At 42.6% G+C, this 20,717-nt stretch overlaps 1 protein-coding gene across 1 annotated transcript; it reads left to right on the forward strand.

The window, feature by feature from the left end:
* The first annotated feature begins 4,600 nt into the window (after positions 1–4,600).
* LOC120022338 (POU domain, class 2, transcription factor 2-like) lies at positions 4,601–20,070 on the forward strand. The gene is given in 13 exon segments (XM_038966232.1): positions 4,601–4,619; positions 6,402–6,467; positions 7,192–7,226; positions 14,854–14,967; positions 15,757–15,865; positions 16,086–16,220; positions 16,585–16,700; positions 16,924–17,214; positions 17,516–17,707; positions 18,176–18,224; positions 18,483–18,576; positions 19,146–19,219; positions 19,772–20,070. Coding segments are annotated over 13 exon segments (1,593 nt in total).
* Positions 20,071–20,717: the final 647 nt, after the last annotated feature.

A 20,717-nucleotide genomic window follows, 5' to 3' on the forward strand; every position in this document is an offset into this window, starting at 1 on the left:
CACCTCTAGCACTGAGATGCAGTGCCTTAGACTGCTGCGCCACTCAGTAGCCAGAAACATGTGTCAGAAGTGGGATATGAATCCACGCCTTCATTCGGAGACCAGAACTGCTGATAACTGCTGAACACTGTATCAATTTGACATCAATTTGTGTTGGAAGGTAAAACCAATTCATGTATACAGTGCATTTGGAAAGCATTCAGACCCCTTGACTTTTTCCATATTTTGATACGTTACAGCCTTATTCTAAAATTGATTAAATACATGTTTTCCCTCATCATTCTACACACAATACCCAATAATGACAAAGCGAAAACAGGTTTTTAGAAAAATTTCCATATGTATTAAAAATAAAAAACAGAAATACATTATTTACATAAGTATAATGACCCTTTGCTATAAGACTCTAAATTGAGCTCAGGTGTATCCTGTTTCCATTGATCATCCTTGAGATGTTTCTACAACTTTATTGGAGTCCACCTGTGGTAAATTCAATTGATTGGACATGACTTGGAAAGGCACCCACCTGTCTATTTAAGGTCCCACAGTTGACAGTGCATGTCAGAGAGAAAAAAACAAGTCATAAGGTCGAAGGAATTGTAAGTAGAGCCCCCGAGACAGGATTGTGTCGAGGCACAGATCTGTGGAAGGGTGCCAAAAAATGTCTGCAGCATTGAAGGTCCCCAAGAACACAGTGGCATCTATCATTCTTAAATGGAAGAAGTTTGGAACCACCAAGACTCTTCCTAGAGCTGGCCCCCCGGCCAAACTGAGCAATCGGGGGAGAAGGGCCTTGGTCAGGGAGGTGACCAAGAACCCGATGGTCACTCTGACAGAGCTGCAGAGTTCCTCTATGGAGATAGAATAACCTTCCAGAAGGACAACCATCTCTGCAGCACTCCACCAATCAGGCGTTTATGGTAGAGTGGCCAGACGGAAGCCACTCCTCAGTAAAAGGCACATGACAGCCCGCTTGGAGTTTGCCCCTAAAGACTCTCAGACCATGAGAAACAAGAACTCTTTGGCCTGAATGCCAAGCGTCACGTCTGGAGGAAATCTGGCACCATCCCTACACTGAAGCATGGTGGTGGCAGCATCATGCTGTGGGGATGTTTTTCAGTGGCAGGGACTGGGAGACTAGTCAGGATTGAGGGAAAGATGAACAGAGCAAAGTACAGAGAGATCCTCGATGAAAACCTGCTCCAGAGCGCTCAGGACCTCAGACTGGGGGCTGAGGTTCACCTTCCGACAAGACAATGACCCTAAGCACACAGCCAAGACAACGCAGGAGTGGCTTCGGGACAAGTCTCTGAATGTCCTTGAGTGGCCCAGCCAGAGCCCGGACTTGAACCCGATCGCCGGACTTGAACCCGATCGAACATCTCTGGAGAGACCTGAAATTAGCTGTGCAGCAACGCTCCCCATCCAACCTGACAGCGCTTGAGAGGATCTGCAGAGAAGAATTGGAGAAACTCCCCAAATACAGGTGTGCCAAGCTTGTAGTGTCATACCCAAGAAGACTCAAGGCTGTAATCGCTGCCAAAGGTGCTTCAACAAAGTACTGAGTAACTAATGTAAATACTAATGTAAATGTGATATTTCTGTTTTGTATTTTTAATAAATCTGCAAAATATTAAAATATAAATGTATTGTCCTACATAAGTACTATATAAGGATACTGTAAGACTGGCATATTTCTCAACATGCTCACAACCTGCCATTGGATACAAATGATAAAAAATGGTGCATGTCAAGTTATAGTCAAATACTGTATGTAAATTATATTAACCATCTACTATTCTTTACATTCAGCACTTCAAAAAGGAGAGTTGTATCTTGTATTTTTTGATATTGGAATAAATGTTATTTAAAATGACTAAATGGTGAGCCTATGAGCTATTTGTATTTCACGGAAAAAACGTGTATTATGCATGAATGACTCAGGCTGAAAGATGTCTTAAACCCAAATGAATGCAGGATCAATGGTTGTGAACATAAGACAGGGGGTATTACACGTGCTGTCTGTTCAGTGTTTTGTAATTAGGCTTTTGAAAATCTACCACTTACATAAGAAAATGTGCCAAAGAGATTGAAAAAAACGGTTATAAAATTGCCCCGATGCCCCCCCCCCCCCACACACACTCCACTCCTCCCACTCTTATTTTTACCAATATCCACCTCTCTTTCTAGTGTTTTTTCCTTCGCTCATGCACTACATATGTTTACAGGATGTGGCGGGAGGAGGATGTGGCGGGAGGAGGATGGGGGTGTAGAGGGGGACGGTGAAAGAGTCGTAGTGGGAGGAGGAAGGATTAAGAGTGAGGTGATAAGGTAGTGTTCATCATCACCACCTCTTTAAATTCACATATTAGCATGTAGAACAGAGCTCAACCCTGAACCATAAGAGGCCTAATATTAACATTTATGATTTATTATTTCTCTAATTGTACCATTCAGGCTCAGCTATAGCTATTTTCATATCTACTACATCTTAGGCCTTGCGTGAATGCGCGAATGTGGAAAGAAAGACAATAAAAAGAGGGGAAAAGGCAGTAAGGTCAGTACTGAAGAATGACTTTCTTGCTGTAAGATGGTGGCTATGGTGAACAATAATGTCTGATTCGCAGGTAAGTACTCCGCTCTTCGTCTTGTACCCATTACTGGTTAATGGTTTCTCATGGGGTGGAGGCTTTGGGGGTTAATTAGCGTTGCCGTCAGTAACAAGCACTGCTAATTAGTGAACATCAAAACGAGCTCTGCCGGTCATAATGAAATGTCAGGTCATCTCTCCCGAGAAGGACCAACGTGTGTGTGTGCGCGCTTGCGCGCGTATAGTATAAACTCATGCACAGGCTACCAGGGTAACATTTTACCTAGTGTATAACCATTGTTAGGCGGTGTGTATTTGGCGGTTTGTATTTGCATGTCTTTGTGTTATTCTATAAGACCCTCTCTCTTTCTGGGGATGGAGGCAATGCAATATGAAGACTAGTGATGGATAGTCAAGTGTGTAAAGTAGTAGGCTATTCCATAAAAATGAATCACAGGACAGAGGCAGGGATTGACATTAAGGTCAGAAAGGCACATGTTAGGACTATGTTTTGCTTGTCCGAAGATTATGATCACTTTCCCGAAAATGTAAATGAGCTGTTAACACGCAGTCATATACAGTAGGCCTATTGCCTGCCTTTCCCTTACACATAGGGGAGGAATAACAAAGATAAGTAGGCTACTGACTTATTGATTTTGGTTGTTGTCAGTAAAAAAAATTCAGAGCAGGCTCAATTTGCCCACCTGCCATAATTGCCATAAATTGCCTGTCTTTCACGTTAATAACAATGGGGAGGAACCAGAGAGATCCGTTTTAGGCTAGGCTATTATAATTCTTTGCAGTTTGATTGTTTTCTCTCAGAGCAGCAGGCTCAACTTTCGCGGCATATAATTATAGGCCTATTAGTCTATAATTAGAGCCATTCTAATTGTAACAAATTTAAACCAGTGACTCACCATGGTGTCAGTGTTGAATGTGGAAGAATTTAGGCATCCAAAAATAGCTAACTGAAATGGTAAGCCTATGGATGCTGAAAAAGTGGGTGTAAGATGCTCAGAGTTTCGCTCATAAGCATAGAGGCTTATTACTGTAGACAACCTATTTGACCTTGTCTTCAAGTAGGCTTTGTTGGTCACTAATGTTATAAAACAGTGCGTTCACTTTATTATTTTGCAAACTATATAGGCACATTGATTGGTCCAATAAATGGCTCGAAATGAATCATTGCTCTTGAGGAAATCTGCAGGTATGCACAATTAGTCACGCGCAAATATGCAACCATAGCTTGATAGTAGGAAGGACACTGCCAAACCAAATCTTCCGATATATATTTGTATTTTCTCATGAATGTCGATAACCCAGGTAACTCTTGAATTATGTCAATGTTTGAAAATGTGAAGTTTGTAGGTTTTTATAACAGCTAGGGTAAACGTTTATCTATTCAAATGTTGCTAATTAGTGTACATCAAAACGAGCTCTGTCCGTGATAGTTGTAATGAAATGTCAGGCCATCTCTCCTGAAGAAGACCAACGTGTGTGTGTGTGCACGCGCGTATAGTATAAGCTCATGCACAGGCTACCAGGGTAACATTTTACCGCTACTTCTAGTGTATAACCATTGTTAGGCGGTGTGTATTTGGCGGTTTGTATTTGCATGTCTTTGTGTTATTCTATAAGACCCTCTCTCTTTCTGGGGATGGAGGCAATGCAATATGAAGACTAGTGATGGATAGTCAAGTGTGTAAAGTAGTAGGCTATTCCATAAAAATGAATCACAGGACAGAGGCAGGGATTGACATTAAGGTCAGAAAGGCACATGTTAGGACTATGTTTTGCTTGTCCGAAGATTATGATCACTTTCCCGAAAATGTAAATGAGCTGTTAACACGCAGTCATATACAGTAGGCCTATTGCCTGCCTTTCCCTTACACATAGGGGAGGAATAACAAAGATAAGTAGGCTACTGACTTATTGATTTTGGTTGTTGTCAGTAAAAAAAAATCTCTGATTTTCCCAACTGCCATAAATTGCGTGTCTTTCACGTTAACAATGGAGAGGAACCAGAGAGGTCAGATTTATGCTAGGCTATTGGAAAATTTGGAATTCTTTGCAGTTTGGCTGTTTTCCCTCAGAGGAAGCAGGCTCAACATTTGCTGCATATAATTATAGGCCTATTAGTCTATAATTAGAGCCATTAGAATTGTAACAAAGCTAAACCAGTGACTCACCATGATGTCAGTATTGAGGGTGGAAGAATTTAGGCATCCAAGAATAGCTCATAGAAACGGTAGACCTATAGAGACTGAAAGGGTGGGTGGAAGATCCTCAAAGTTTCGTTTATATGCATAGAGACTTATTACTGTAGACAGTCTATTTGATCTCGTCTTCAAGTAGGCTTTGTTGGTTACTAATGTAATAAAACAGTGCGCTCACTTTATCCTTTCGCAAACTATTTAGGCACATTGATTGGCCCAATAAATGGCGCGAAAATAATCATTGCTCTTGAGGAAATCTGCAGGTATGCACAATTAGTCACGCGCAAATATGCAACCATAGCTTGATAGTAGGAAGGACACCGCCAAAACCAAAGCTTTCGATAGATATTTGTATTTTCTCACGAATGTCGATAACCCAGGTAACTCTTAAATTATATCATTGTTTGAAAATGTGACGTTTTTAGGCTTTCGTAACAGCTAGGCTAAACGTGTATCTATTCAAATGTGAATATTTAGATTAGAGGTAAACACATCGAATGGAAAATGTCGGAGTTGTTTTTCATGACACGACGTTCATTTCAGGTTCATAAGGCCTAAAATGTATTATTATTTGAAATATAATTATTGCAGGTAATATACTGCAATTAAAACAACTGTAGACTATTACAAAATCGTATAAGACATGCATGTAAATAGCTTAGCCTATTAGCTTGTTAAATTGCATGAGCTCCATCATACATCATTATTTGTGTCATTCATTGTAGGTCAAAATTAACCTTTTTTAAAATTAGTATTCAAGACAGATTATGAAAATAGTTTTGATTAAAAAAAGGCTATATTTGGAGCATAAAACATTTCTGTCAAAAACGTGTGCATAAATAAATTCACTTACATTTGAATTTCTAATCTATTGGAGAAAACTTACCGGTTGTAATCATTTGTCTAGGCCTAACGTTAACGTTATGCAATTAAATTCTCGAGGTTTTTGACACAGATTCCCAAAAATATAGACTTAGCCTATATGAAATGGGTTACAGTTTTCCTCTTATCTCCAATTATGTGAAATATGTATTATTATAATTTGTATTGTGCATGTATTTATACAGTATGTATTTGGAAATCTTGACTACCACTTTCACATTTATGTTTGACGTGAAATTGTTTATTTTTTACGATTCTGTAAAAACATATGACTGTGTTATTCATGCTGCAATTTCCCCTCCAGAAAATCACATTCCTTTACCAACGCTGACTTTATTACAAATAGATTAGTTGGATTTATGGTGGGGAGATTTGAAAAGACATGATCTGTGCCGCCAGGTTTCATAACCATTTCACTTGCGTTCATTAAGCCAGCCTGATGGAAATATAGTGTGTGGCCTCTCTCTCAAGCCCTGTGTGCATAGCATGCGTTACGGCATAACATTGAACATGTTCCTGTGACACTCATAAAGCTGGGAAGCCACTGTGCGAGCCAAGGAGATTGGAGATGGAGGGCAGGGGAAGAAAGGGTGAGGGAGCTTTTCTCCCTGTGAATCTCTCATCCTCATCCCTCCATATACGCTGGGCGGGCTGGGGATGTTTGTCAGTTGGAAACATGTTATATTTAACCTGCTTCCTTCTCTCCCCTGCAGATATCAGGATGTCAAAACCAGCAGAGGATGAGAAGCCTGGGGCAGACTTTCCAGGGGAGAGCACAGGTAACCATTTTGAGACTGCATTATGTGTTGCTTTGATATCAGTTATCATCATGTGCCATCATTAGGCCTATTTCATGTTTGAATGAAAGGATGTTGTGTGTGTGTCTACATCTGTTTATGTTGTGGTATTGATTGGGGAGAGTGGGCTAATCTGGTGTGTTGTTTTTGGATGTATTTACATTTTAATCATTTAGCAGGCGCTGTTATCCAGAGCGACTTACAGCAGCAATTATGGTTAAGTGCCTTGCTCAAGGGCACATTGACAGATGTTTCACCTAGTTAGGGATTCAAACCAGTGACCTTTCAGATACTGGCCCAACGCTCTTAACTGCTAGGCTACCTGCCGCTCTATGACACAACACATCCACAATAAGAGACCTCAAATCTTCTCCTTTGGTCACGTTTCTCATATTTTCCAAACAGAAAGTGAGAATGTTTTAGTCAGCCTGTTTGTATGACTTATGCACGTGACACTAAACCGCCATATAAGTCACTGCTCAGAGTCATGTTGTCACACACCTATGTGTTTAACTAGATTTAGCTGATAGCTTGGGCTGCGGAATGTTAGTAATTGACATTTGAAGTAACCTGTTTAAGGTTTTGCTACAGCCTGAGGTATTTACAGTAGATCATGATGAGGTTATTAGAATTCCACTTTATACTTTTCTCCTCTCTCTTTCTCACCCGTCTTTATGTCTTTCTCACCCTCTTTTTTATCTTACAGACTCCGAGAGGAACAGTCCTGATGCCAATGATCAGGTCTGTCATTTCAATTTAAGTAATTGTAAAATTATGTTTGTTGTTGTTGATTTATTGTTATTTGTGTTTTTTATGTATTGCTGTCGTTTGCTCTAAGGTTGTAATAAGATTATCTGTGCATATAGTAGAACCTCAAAGATCCAAACCTCAAAGTTAAGGACTAACCGGTCAACCCAACGGGCAATATTAAACCGGGACATAAATGCAAAAAAAAAACATCTTAGGCTACAGACAAACAGAAATGTTGCTTAGATTTGGTAAAAACATATCAGATATTTACAGTATCTGGCTAAATTATTTTTTTAAATATACGCAATCATCATTTTGTATAAAGGTTTGATGCTGTTTTTAGGTGAATTTCAAAGTGTTATAGACATTTCATTGTTCAGAACCACCTCAATTCACAAAATTGTCCTGAGGTCCTACTGCTGTACTTTTTTGGTTGGGTTTAAATTAATGTAAAAATGAAAATGATTAGGAAACACGTGGATTCAATTGATGAGTTTTATTAAGGTTTTCTGTCAATCTGTAATGGCACCTCTGTTTATGGCTTCGCAGTTGAATAGATTTAAATATCTGTGTCTGAATGGATTTTATTGTTACCATTCGTCTCATCACAGGTTCAGCCAATGAAAACGAGTCCCTTCAGTCTTTCTCCTACCTTGAGCAGCATCAAGGTGAGTGAATTAGTGCACTCACATGCGAGAGAGACGGTGTGTGTGTGTTTGCACAGCCCACTTTATAAAGACATGCTGCAGAAGAGTTAGCTTTTCCTTTCTCTTCAGAAAGACAGACTATGGACATTGATGTATAGAAATTGAGGGAGATCGAGGAAAAAAAGAGAGTGATGGGCTGGATAGGACCTTCCTCAGGTCAGAAATCCTCAGCCAACTTGGAATATTCTAAAATTATTTAGACAACAGAGCTCAACATTTTATGCATGGTAATATATTTTGTACTGTATGTTGTGGCCCCCAATAGGGCTAAAATGCTGATAAAATTCATAAATACTGAACAAAACTATAAACGCAACAATAGGATAACCTTCCTGAACAACAACCATCTCTGCAGCACTCCACCAATCAGGCCTTTTTATTAACCTTTATTTAACTAGGCAAGTCAGTTAAGAACAAATTCTTATTTACAATGACGGCCTAGGAACAGTGGGTTAACTGCCTTGTTCAGGGGCAGAACAACACATGTTTACCTTGTCAGCTTGGGGATTCGATCCAGCAACTTTTTGGTTACTGGCCCAATGCTCTAACCACTAGGATACCTGCCGCCCCTCAGTAAAAGGCACATTTCAGCCCACTTGGAGTTTACCAAAAGGCACCTAAAGACTCTCAGACCATGATAAACAAGATTCTCTGGTCTGATGAAACCAAGATTGAACTCTTTGGCCTGAATGCCAAGCGTCACGTCTTGAAGAAACCTGGCACCATCCCTACGGTGAAGCATGGTGGTGACAGCATCATGCTGTGGGGATGTTTTTCAGCGGCAGGGACTGGGAGACTAGTCAGGATTGAGGGAAAGATGAACTGAGCAAAGTACAGAGAGATCCTTGATGAAAACCTGCACCAGAGCGCTCAGGACCTCAGACTGGGGCGAAGGTTCACCTTCCAACAGGACAATGTCCCTAAGCACACAGCCAAGACAACGCAGGAGTGGCTTCAGGACAAGTCTCTGAATGTCCTTGAGTGGCCCAGTCAGAGCCCGGACTTGAACCCGATCGAACATCTCTGGAGAGACCTGAAATTAGCTGTGCAGCAACGCTCCCCATCCAACCAGACAGAGCTTGAGAGGATCTGCAGAGAAGAATTGGAGAAACTCCCCAAATACAGGTGTGCCGAGCTTTTTACTGTCATACCCAAGAAGACTCAAGGCTGTAATCGCTGCCAAAGGTGCTTCAACAAAGTACTGAGTAAAGGGTTTGAATACTAATGTAAATGTGATATTTCTGTTTTTTATTTTTAAGAGATCAGCAAAAAATATATATATAACTGTTTTTGCGAGAGAAAAAAATCAATTTTAGAATAAGGCTGTAACCTAACAAAATGTGCAAAAAGTCAAGGTGTCTGAATACTTTTCGACGGCACTGTTTATGTGACCGACTGGCTTGATTAGGTCTTATGTAGCAAAATTTTAAATTGTGTTTTTTACATTGGATAAAAGTAGAGACTCAGAGCTAGACAATGGTATATCATACACTACAGTTGAGGAACAATGGGAAAGTAATTATTAGTGATGCACCGATATGACATTTTTGGCCAATACCGATATCCAATATTTTCCTTGCGAAAAATAACCGATACCGATAACCGATATAAAAAAAATGTGCAGCCTTTTAAGAATGCTAGTACAGTTAAATAGTTAACACACCACATGGATGCAGCGGTCTAAGGCACTGGATCTCAGTGCAAGAGGTGTCACTACAGTCCCTGGTTCTAATCCAGGCTGTATCACATCCGGACGTGATTGGGAGTCCCATAGGGCGGCGCACAATTGGCCCAGCATCGTCCGGGTTTAGCTGGTGTAGGCCGTCATTGTAAATAGAATTTGTTCTTAACTGACTTGCCTAGTTAAATAAAGGTTACACACACACACACACATCACACTGACCAAAAAATTATTTTGTTGGCATTATGTATGTCCCCATTACCAGTCAAACATAATCAAAACCTATTTCTTTCACTTACTTGCTGTGCTGTTTCGTTGTTCATTTGTTCAGCCGTTTCATTCTCAACCAGGATTTCTATGGAATGCCGTTTGGGTCTTTGCGTGTCAAAAAATATGCACGTTAAATAACACTATATAGCTAGGTGTCCTCATCTAAAATAACCCAAATTTATAAGACAGTTCTTATTTGATTAATAGTTGTCGGACTCATCTACGTGAAGCTGGCCACAATAAAGATTAGCCACAATAGTGGACTTTGCGGGTAGCCTTCAAAATAAAAGTATGGCATAATTCTACTATTTATATTCATTTGCATCACTGTCAATGACATACGTTTATTTTGAAGGCAAACCGCAAATTCCACTATTGTGCCTAATCCTTATTGTGGCTAGCTTCACAACACATAACCCGGTCCGGCTGAGCATCACTAGCCAGATGAAGCTAGCTGGCTGCTTATAACTTTAGCTTTGGGCAACAGGGTTAAGTAGCTGGCTAGCTATTTATTTTCATGAACTGAAGTTCATTTCAATAGGTGAACAACAAGTGGCAACCTAGCTAATACTTACTCACAAGGATTCCTAAATCATTGCTAAGAATAATGAAAATGACTGCAGTTTCTACTGGTCATTGTTTTCAGGCTGGTTGTATTGGTGCTAGCTAGGTACAAAGCTAAAGCTAGCTATCCCAGAAGTTGCTGTCGAACAAATTATGCTTTATTACCAACGCAGTATTGTAAAGACATTGTTTTGTACAGCTTTGACAGTGCTACTGTATCTTTTTTGACACGCAAAGACCTAAACAGCGTTCCATAGTATGTATGTCGTGAAGCTAATAGCGGTGACGCTATTACTGTGTAACTCCGGTAGCGCACTTGGTAGTGTGTACTGGTGCTCGACCAGTCGGCGAAAGCCAACATAACCCACGACAGAGAACGGTTGATTGTCAAGGGCAATGGATTCCAATATCTTGGCTTTAATGGATTTCGCCTTTGAGTTGTCTCGCTGAAATTTTCTTACTCTTTCAAATGACTGCTCGACTTGTTGACTGCTCGATCCACACAGCAGACATTGTGTGGGCTAGGTTAGGAATGCTGTTGCACGTGTAGCGCAAAATTTGATGTGGCGTTATTACGTCATGTACCTACGTTATATACGTATGCACTGTAACTTTGACATCGGTTTTTAACATTGCCGTTAAACTAAACTAGACATATCGATTCCGATATGTTTGCCGATATATCGTGCATCCCTAGTAATTATGCTTTGGAAGTTGATAAACTTGTAACCCCACCTTTGAGAAAATGGACCTAGAATGTTTTGGTACACTTACTGGCGAGCTCTTCTTTGTCTACACCCATTCAGCATCGTTCACACCCTCTTAAGCCTTAGCTCCACCCATCTCTTTAAGGATTCACATGTGAGGCAATGTGCTGAGTGAGGCCATGTGCTGAGAGAGTATGGTTGGTAGTGTACTAAACAACCAAATATTTCAAGACTAAAGGCTGGTTTATACTACATCTATCGACATGTCTGTAGACAGTTGTCACAGTGACATCATCAACATTCTATTGTCGTCCGACATCAAACTTGTCGTTGACATTTTGAAAAAGTATAAACACAAAACGTCAGGCTGCAATAGCCTAACTATTGTATTTTAACCCACTAAACCCATCCGTTTAAAAAATAATTTTGTATTTTTATGTCAATCTAGCAAACCAAAATCAACTTTCAAAAGAATGTTTTGGTTCATTTATAGCTTGTTAGCTAGCTAGCTAACGTTAAGTTAGCTGGCTAGCCAGTTCAAATAATGACCATATCATATAGCTGACAACGTCTAAACTAGCTCATTTGTATTAATTATTACAGGAAAATAAACCATTAAAAAGTTAATGGCGAGCTAATTACAGAAAATAGCTTGGGTTGTGAGTGTGATGAAATAAAAGCAGGACATTCTACGGGATAATTTTATTACTTAGACACTGTCTTGTTGACCTAACGTTATATCCTAATTTGACTTTGGTGCAGGTCATGTTGTTCTTCACATTACCGTCTCTGGTAAACATGCAATATATCAAATAAAATCCAAGTTTATTTGTCACATGCACAGGATACAAAAGGTGTAAAAAAAGCTGTATACATAGATGAACGCTTCTCTCTTTCTGGCACGGATGCCATGGTTGCCCTTAGTTTGAAGATGTGATCCGGAGACAGATGTTTTATTCAACAGCTTTATGTGTGTACTCTTTTCGACTCTCCCTGCATATTTGCAATCAAACGCCAGAATTTTCTCCATCTCCTTAGCTATCATACTCTGCTTCCACTGGACATTCCACTGATTTCAAAACTGGGTCCTCCAGAAAGTGAAGAGCATTAGCAACACATTTGCAGTTCTTTGTGATATCTTTCAAAAAAATCTGCGTTAGAAAGGATTACCTACACATACTAAGCAGCTCATGTTATAGACAGAAGCATGCTACATGGCAGACCAATCCGAACTCATCTCTTGACATGTCCAGCCCATCCATTGTCTCAGCCAATCATGGCTAGCGGGAAGGTTCCTGCCTTTTTCCGTGGCTAAACTAATTCGGCTCATCATTTAACAATTGTATTTGTATTTCCAGATGACATACAAGTTTGTTATTAAGGCAAATAAAAGTTCACATGTTCCAGAAGGCATTAATTTTTTAAATAAAAAAATACATGTTTACGTTCAAATGCCTCTCCTGTGAAGTAGTGAAGCGCGACCTATGTCTAGTTTCCTGAAACGAGTCACATATCCACTAAACAAAAATATAAATGCAACATCAGGGCCTAAAATTCACTGCCACTGTGTCATGTAGATGGAAAAAAACTACCAGCCCCTCAGATTTTTTACCGGCCCAAATATATTTTTGCCATAATTACATTAAAAAAACTGATGACCATGCTTTGTAATGTTTCTAAATCAAGAAATGTATTATTAAGAGGTAATGTGGTATTTTGCTCAATTTAATACATTTTTTGTGACCTGTGTCTTTTACCCCAAATATCAGATTATTAAAAAAATTCAGCTGCCCATTTAAGGAGGGAAGTTACTGTGGTAATGGGGCCACTCGAGTCTGTATGTGTGTGTGTGTGTGTGTGTGTGTGTGTGTGTGTGTGTGTGTGTGTGTGTGTGTGTGTGTGTGTGTGTGTGTGTGTGTGTGTGTGTGTGTGTGTGTGTGTGTGTGTGTGTGTGTGAGATTTGGGATGTGACTAGTAGTAGACCGCTTCTCTTCGCTTTCAGTTGAAGCAGAAGATTCAAACTAACATTTGAAAAACAACCAAGCTTGTGAACAAAACAATGTAATAAGCCAAGAAACCAGAGGACTTTGCTGACTTGAGTAAATTAGACCAACTATTATGCTTGTGCAAGCTCCTCCAAAATTGATTCTATCAGCTCTTCACTCACAGTGCACAAAGCTGTTGCTGCGCGAGGTGGGATCTAGGATTTGTATTTCTTTGTGCGATTAGCAGCTATGAAACAAAACAGCAGAAATACTTTGTAAACAGCTTCGCACATATGCTAATACTTGACTTTTGACACAAAACATTATTCACAATTTCAAATGTAATGCTTTCACTGTAGAGCCCTGAAAATTGACCACCTGCCAACGTGGCTGGTGAAATAGACATTCTTACCCGCTAATACCTAAATCTACCCGCATTTGGCAGGTGTTAATTTTAGTGCGCATTTTTACTTTGCCAAGATAATCCATCCACCTGACAGGTGTGCATTATCAAGAAGCTGATTAAGCAGCCTGGTCATTACAGAGGTGCACGTTGTGCTGGGGGAAATAAAAGGCCACTCTGAAATGTGCAGTTTTGTCACAACACAATGCCACAGATGTCTCAAGTGTTGAGGGAGAGTGGAATTGCCATGCTGACTGCAGGAATGGCCACCAGAGCTGTTGCCAGGAAATTTGATGTTCATTTCTCTACCATAAGCCACCTCCAACCTTGTTTCAGAGAACTTGGCAGTACATCCATCCAGCCTCACAACCGCAGACCACGTGTATGGCGACGTGTATGGCGTCGTGTGGGCGAGCGTTTTGCTGATGTCAATGTTGTGAACAGAGTGCCCCATTGTGGCGGTGGGGTTATGGTATGTGCAGGCATAAGCTACGGACAACGAGCAAAATTGCATTTTATCGATGGCAATTTGAATGCACAGAGATACCGTGATGAGATCCTGAGGCCCATTGTCGTGCCATTCATCCACCGCCATCACCTCATGTTTCAGCATGATAATGCACGGCCCCATGTCACAAGGATCTGTACACTATTCCTGGAAGCTGAAAATGTCCCAGTTCTTCCACGGCCACTATTCTTTTTCTTCCAGAGAAGAATGGGAGAAACTCCCCAAATACAGGTGTACCAAGCTTGTGGCGTCATACCCAAGAAGACTCGAGGCTGTAATCGCTGCCAAAGGTGCTTCATCAAAGTACTGAGTAAAGGGTCTGAATACTTATGTAAATGTAAAATGTCCGTTTTTTTTATTTTTAATAAATTTGCAACAATTTCTAAAAAACAGTTTTTGCTTTGTCATTATGGGGTATTGTGTGTAGATTGATCAATTTTAGATTAAGGCTGTAACGTAACAAAATGTGGAAAAACTCAAGGGGCCTGAATACTTTCCGAATGCACTGTATACGTCAAATTTGAGCTTGAATGTTAGCTGTGTGGTTCATATATAGATGGTACTCCAATATTAATACATGTTTTATCTCAAGAAACCACACAAATCCTTAGTTTTAGGCTAAATATATGTTTTTGCTCCAATCAGGTCATTTCTGGACCGTATTTCTGTCCATTTAAGGGACCCATTTTGGCAACTAAAATGAGGCCTGTGTACCAGATGCCCAAAAACATTTTTATGATTATTCTTTTGAGTTTTAACCTTATTCAATGTTTTGATATTATTCACCCTGCAGAGTAAAGGTGAGGCAGTACCTGAGATGATCTCCACCCATGTGCCGCCTCCTTCCCAGCAGCAGACGCCTCACCCTCACACACAACTCATGTTGGCAGGGAGTCAGCTGGCAGGGGTAAGCACTGGCACAGATGTAGTGTGTAGGCGGTTAGGGTGATGGACATTAAGCATTTTCTGCTTGGCTTGCTTCTGCATCTTACCAAGGTTGGAGTGAATTCCATTTTTTCACTCAATTCTGTCAATTAAGGAAGTAAACGGAAATTCAAATCTTCCTCATTCCTGAATTGACTGAATTAAAATGGAATTGATCCCATTTCTGCCTCTTACTGCCTGCTCAAACGCTGGGTGACACTATTCTTTTTCTCTATCTCTTCTGCTTTTCCCCCTCCTCTCTTTGGGCAAACCCTACCCTCTCCTCCACCACCTCTTCTTCCCGCCTCTTCCTCAGCTGGCTGCCCTCTTGCCTGCGCAGCAGCAGCTGTTGCTTCAGCAGGCCCAGGCTCAGCTCCTGGCCGCCGCCGTGCAGCAGTCCAACGCGGCTCACGCTGCTCATGCCGCCCACGCAGCAGCCCAAGCCAATCAGCAGCAGCAGCAACAACAGCTGACCAAACAGGAGCAAGCCCCGCCCCAGCTCACCCTCTCTCAGCCTATCCAGCTCACCGCCCAGGTAGGAGCGGCCAGTCACGGATCAGATATGACCAGCTTTAAGCCAATCTAACTCACTAACCAACACTTGTCTGTCAGAAGTGTTTCTCTATATACTCTTAGGTGATGTTACTTTGAAGGCTGGGGCTGTGCACATTTTGGTTCTTTGCTCATTTCTTTGCATTGTATTGTGTGTATGGTGCTCTGTTCAGAAATCATACATGACTCGTTGACCCTTTTCTCTCTCTTCCTCCTGTAGGATATCCAGCAGCTGTTGCAGTTGCAGCAGTTAGTCCTGATGCCCGGCCACCACCTGCAGTCTCCTCAGTTCCTCCTGCCTCAGGCCCAGGGACAACAGGGGCAGCAGGGTAAGTGGGACCTACTAAGTAAGTGGGAACCACCATCATCAACACTGTCACTTCCTCTTGGCACAAAACATCATGTAGAGCTTGGCGTTATGATCTAACTGCTTAGTTCTAAAACAAGTTAGAATAAAGTCGTAACAATACAGTTAAAATACAATAAAGTAGTGTTCATATAATTACAATACTTTAATAGTGTTAACGGCCTCTCCGTTGTGTTCCTCAGGTTTGCTCTCGACACCTAATTTAATTCCGCTACCTCAGCATCAGCAAAGCCAGGGGAGTCTTCTAACTACTCCACCCAGGCTGGGACTGCAAGCACAGGTATAGTATTATTGAAAACCACCTCAAATATGTGTGTGTGTGTGTCTGTGTGTGTCCGTGTGTGTGTTGAGACTGGACTTTATAACATACTGTACTACATACTTGTAAGTAGGGTAGGGATCTGCCTCTACAAGCAGAAAACAAAGAGCTCTGTGGAGTCAGTGCTGGTGCATTGATCCAAACGCTGATCTAATCAAACACCAAACCAGTAACCCAGAGTGTGTTTGAATTGATCCACAGTTTAAACATTGCTAATGTCAATGTGCCAGTCCCCTTCGCCATTCCGCAGGAGTGATATGGGTTTATGTCTCCTGTACGGTAGCGTCGCCATGGTGACGGCCTCTCATCATTACAGAGGGACAAGAGCGGGGACGGCGGGGTGACCTCCGGAGCCTCGGCAGCCCCCATGACCTCGGTGACCTCTGGCCCTCACGGCGAGGAGCCCAGTGACCTGGAGGAGCTGGAGCAGTTCGCCCGCACCTTCAAACAGAGACGCATCAAACTGGGCTTCACACAGGTACGTTTGTATGCGTGCGTGTGTTGTGATAAAGGGCAAGAGAGCCATAAGCAATTTGATCAAGCTAGACCTCATATGGGTCAGAGTGTGTGTGGGGGTGTGTGTGTGTGTGTGCGTGGGTGGGTCAGAGTGTGTATGTGTGTTTGCAGTGGGGGGGGGGGGCAGGAGGAGCTAGAGGCCAAAATGAAGATGACCGGTTAACACAAATTCTCTGTTCCCCCAGGGTGACGTAGGCATGGCGATGGGGAAACTGTATGGGAATGACTTCAGCCAGACCACCATCTCTCGCTTCGAGGCCCTAAACCTGAGCTTTAAGAACATGTGCAAGCTCAAGCCTCTGCTTGAGAAGTGGCTAAACGACGCGGAGACCATGGCGATAGACAGCATGCTTCCCAGCCCAAACTCTCTCTCCTCCCCCATGATGGGATTTGAGGGCATGCCGGGGCGCCGCAGGAAGAAACGCACCAGCATTGAGACCAACGTCCGCGTGGCCTTAGAGCGCAACTTCATCTTGGTGAGAAAGAGAGAGGTCCCACACCAGACCACTGGGGAACACACTCAAATGACATTCTACTCCCTACCCTGCACTCACAGTGGAGTACATAAACCAACGACTCTGTCGTGAAAGTTTATTTCACTTTTTGATGAACATTTCATTTAAAACTTAAATAAATATTTACCCTTGCTTGGTATTTTCTAAATACTGCTGAAACTGTTGAATGTAACATTGACAACATGTCAGCTTTATGCGATATAAAATGTTTGTGGCCTGTGACAACATGCTTGACCATGATTTTTGACTGTGTTCCCTCCAGAACCAGAAGCCTAACTCAGAGGAGATTCTCCTGATGGGCCAGCAGCTCAACATGGAGAAGGAGGTGATTCGGGTCTGGTTCTGCAACCGGCGCCAGAAAGAGAAGCGCATCAACCCTTGCAGTGCCACCCCTCCCCTGCCCAGCCAGTCCCCCTCCATGATGCACAAACCCCCCTGCTACAGCCCGCACATGGTATGACCCCGCACTCACCCCATCCCCACTCTCCCCACCATGCCTCTCATTGGCAGGCCTTTGGTCAATTGCCTCCCTGTTTCTAAGTTTGGAAACAAACTGTCTAAATACAAGTCAGGCATCATGAGAGGAATAGATCTTTGACTCTCTGGATCTATGGACTTGCCCCCCTCCCTCTGCATGACCCCATGTGTGACCCTGTGGCCTAACCCATCCTGCACTGCTCCACTCTCAGCACCGTGCAAATGGCTACACTGTTGCATGAGGTGCCAAATGTTACAGACCAACCCACACGTCATCACAGTTACACCATGAGAGCATGTTTCTTCTGTCTCTCTTCTCCTCACGGCCTATCCACCGCTCTTTCTTTCTTTCTTTCTTTCTTTCTTTCTTTCTTTCTTTCTTTCTTTCTTTCTTTCTTTCTTTCTTTCTTTCTTTCTTTCTTTCTTTCTGTTCCTCTCCCTCCAGGTGTCCAGTCAGGGGCTGCACCAGGCTGCTACCAGCCTCAGCACAACAGGTGAGGAAATAGATTTTTGGATACATTTGTGTTTTTGTGAAGCTAGACAATAAGTGCCAGAGGTCTAAATTCCCTTTAGTGGACTAAGACATAGAGACGAGTGCAGATGCCCAGTACCATGGGCATTGGGAAAACCTAGCAATGTAACCAAATGTACTGTATACCATTCATATTACTACTGATGGTTCGCTCTTTCTTTCTCAGTGACCAGTCCATTACCCTTGGTGACCTGCCCTCTGACCCCCTGTGGCTCTGCAGCCACCAGCTCCACCCCCTCCTCTAGGACTCCGCCTCCACACAGCACAGCCAGCCCCGCTCCTCCCACCCTCAGTACCCACAGCCTGAACGCTGGGTGAGTGTCTTTTCTCTCTCTCTCTCTCTCTCTCTCTCTCTCTCTCTCTCTCTCACAAACACACTTTGATATTCGCTGGGTTAGTGTCCCCTAATTATATAATTATACTTCTACTCTATCCTCTCTCTGTCCCTTGCACACTCAACGACTACTGCTCAATAGAACACTGACTCCTAACACTGAATCCTCAGCATCTGCTAAACTGTGTACGCAATAAAGTCAACTTTGAGACTGGATGAGGTGATATTTACTGACTTGCTGGGAATTTATGGTATGGGACTACATGGGGAATGTCATGTCACCCCACCTGTTTAGCAGCAAATCTGAAAGTTCTCACACATATGAAGAAACATTAATATTTGTCTGCAGGCACGGACGTGCTAGTCATCCCAGAGTTAGACCCAGGCCAATGCATGAATTGAAAACATGTTGTGTATCCTTAATAGAAAAACATGAGGGTGTTTGATTAATGAGCTTTCACTTAACCCTCTTGGTCCTTTCTCTATCTCTGCATGTGTGAATGTGTGTGTATGTGCACATGGGGGAATATGGATCCATACATATTCCAGGAACACAATGATGGGAGTAAGCACAGGGATGAACCAGGCTCTCATCAGCAGCAATCACCTGGCCACAATGCAAGGTGTGTTTGTCTGACAAAATCGGTGTGTATCCAGATTATGGACGGTATTCTGACTTCTGATAAGCACGCGCAACACTGCCTGGCGTAAATCATGACTTGGTGTCAATAGGATACAATTTTGAGTTAAGCGTGCAGATCTCAAGCCAGAAAAGAGGATGTCCCTCCATTTGCCATCATTTCAACATGCGATTTCAGATCACTTGAAATTGCATGTCTTCACACCATCCCATTCCATCCATATCACCACCAAGTAGATCATAGGAGTGTCGTGTGTGTCTGTGTGTATGTGCCAGGCGTTTTTCTGTAAGCTCTGACTGGCTAAGCTCTCCTTGCTCTACTCATACTACTTTCTCTCATTTGTTGCAATGTCTCACCTTCATCATCACCATCCTTCATCTCACCATGTCATCAGTTACAGTGTCACCCAAATCGATGCCGATGTATCTCTGGTAGGTGTATTCACTTATTCTTTCTCCTCTACCTTTCTCTTCCCCCACCAATCCTTCCACCTGCCTCTCTCACCCCATCCCCTGTAACTCTATCATGGTTCAGCTCTGGCTGCCAGTGGTGGGCAGCTGCCCATTTCCAGTCTTGAGGCCGGAGGTCAGATGATCCTGGGCGGGGCTGGGGTTCGCCCCTCCCTATTCCTCAACCGCCACACCCTCCTGCCTATGGCGTCCCACCAAGCCGGTGTGGGTTTGGTCGGCGGTCCCAGGGGAGCCTCTCCACCCCCCGGCGCCAGCGGCATGGACGTCGACTCCTGCTCCGCCTCTCCCTGCTCCAGCCCCACCTCCTTCGGCTCGTTCAGCGAAGCCTCACCGCCGCCGCTTGGCGGGGCCATGGCCGAGTGACGACGACACAACCCAAAGGATCCAATCGGAAGGAGGAGGAGGAGTTTTAGTTGAGCTTTACAGAAACACCTCACCTTTCAACCAAAGCCATCTCTCTCTCCCTCCATTTGTCGCCTCCGCTCTCTCTCCCGGAGTCTTTCAAAGCCAAAAAAAATACACAGATTGAAAGAGGAAGAAGAGAGCGAGGAAGAATGGAGAGGAGGAGAGAACAGGAGAACGGTGGAGATTTAAACCAAAAAAGATATATATCTATACAGTTGGAGAGGTGGCATTGTGGAACGCAGTGAATGCTAATGTAAATTTACTCCTTTCTCTGGAAAAGAACAAATGAGCTGAAAAACCTGATGAAAAAGAGGGCAGGGATGAGAACTGAACTAAGACAGAGAGAGATGGGTGGCAAGGACAGGAAAAGAAGGAAAGAAAGAAATACTTTCAACAAGCTTCAGCAGATGGATGGAAAGAAAACCAAATAAAGAAAACCTACAGGGGAAAAACACACAAAGACAAAAATGACAAACATGCCAAAATCTCCAAAACCGAAATACCAAAACACTGAAACCAAAAAAACGGAGAGAAAAGCTTTACTTAAAAGACTTATGATTCTGATCTGTCCAGGATCAGCACATCAACCACACTTAACAAGGCCA

The sequence above is a fragment of the Salvelinus namaycush genome, chromosome 27, assembly GCF_016432855.1.
Source record: "Salvelinus namaycush isolate Seneca chromosome 27, SaNama_1.0, whole genome shotgun sequence".
NCBI classification, from domain to species: Eukaryota; Metazoa; Chordata; class Actinopteri; order Salmoniformes; family Salmonidae; genus Salvelinus; species Salvelinus namaycush.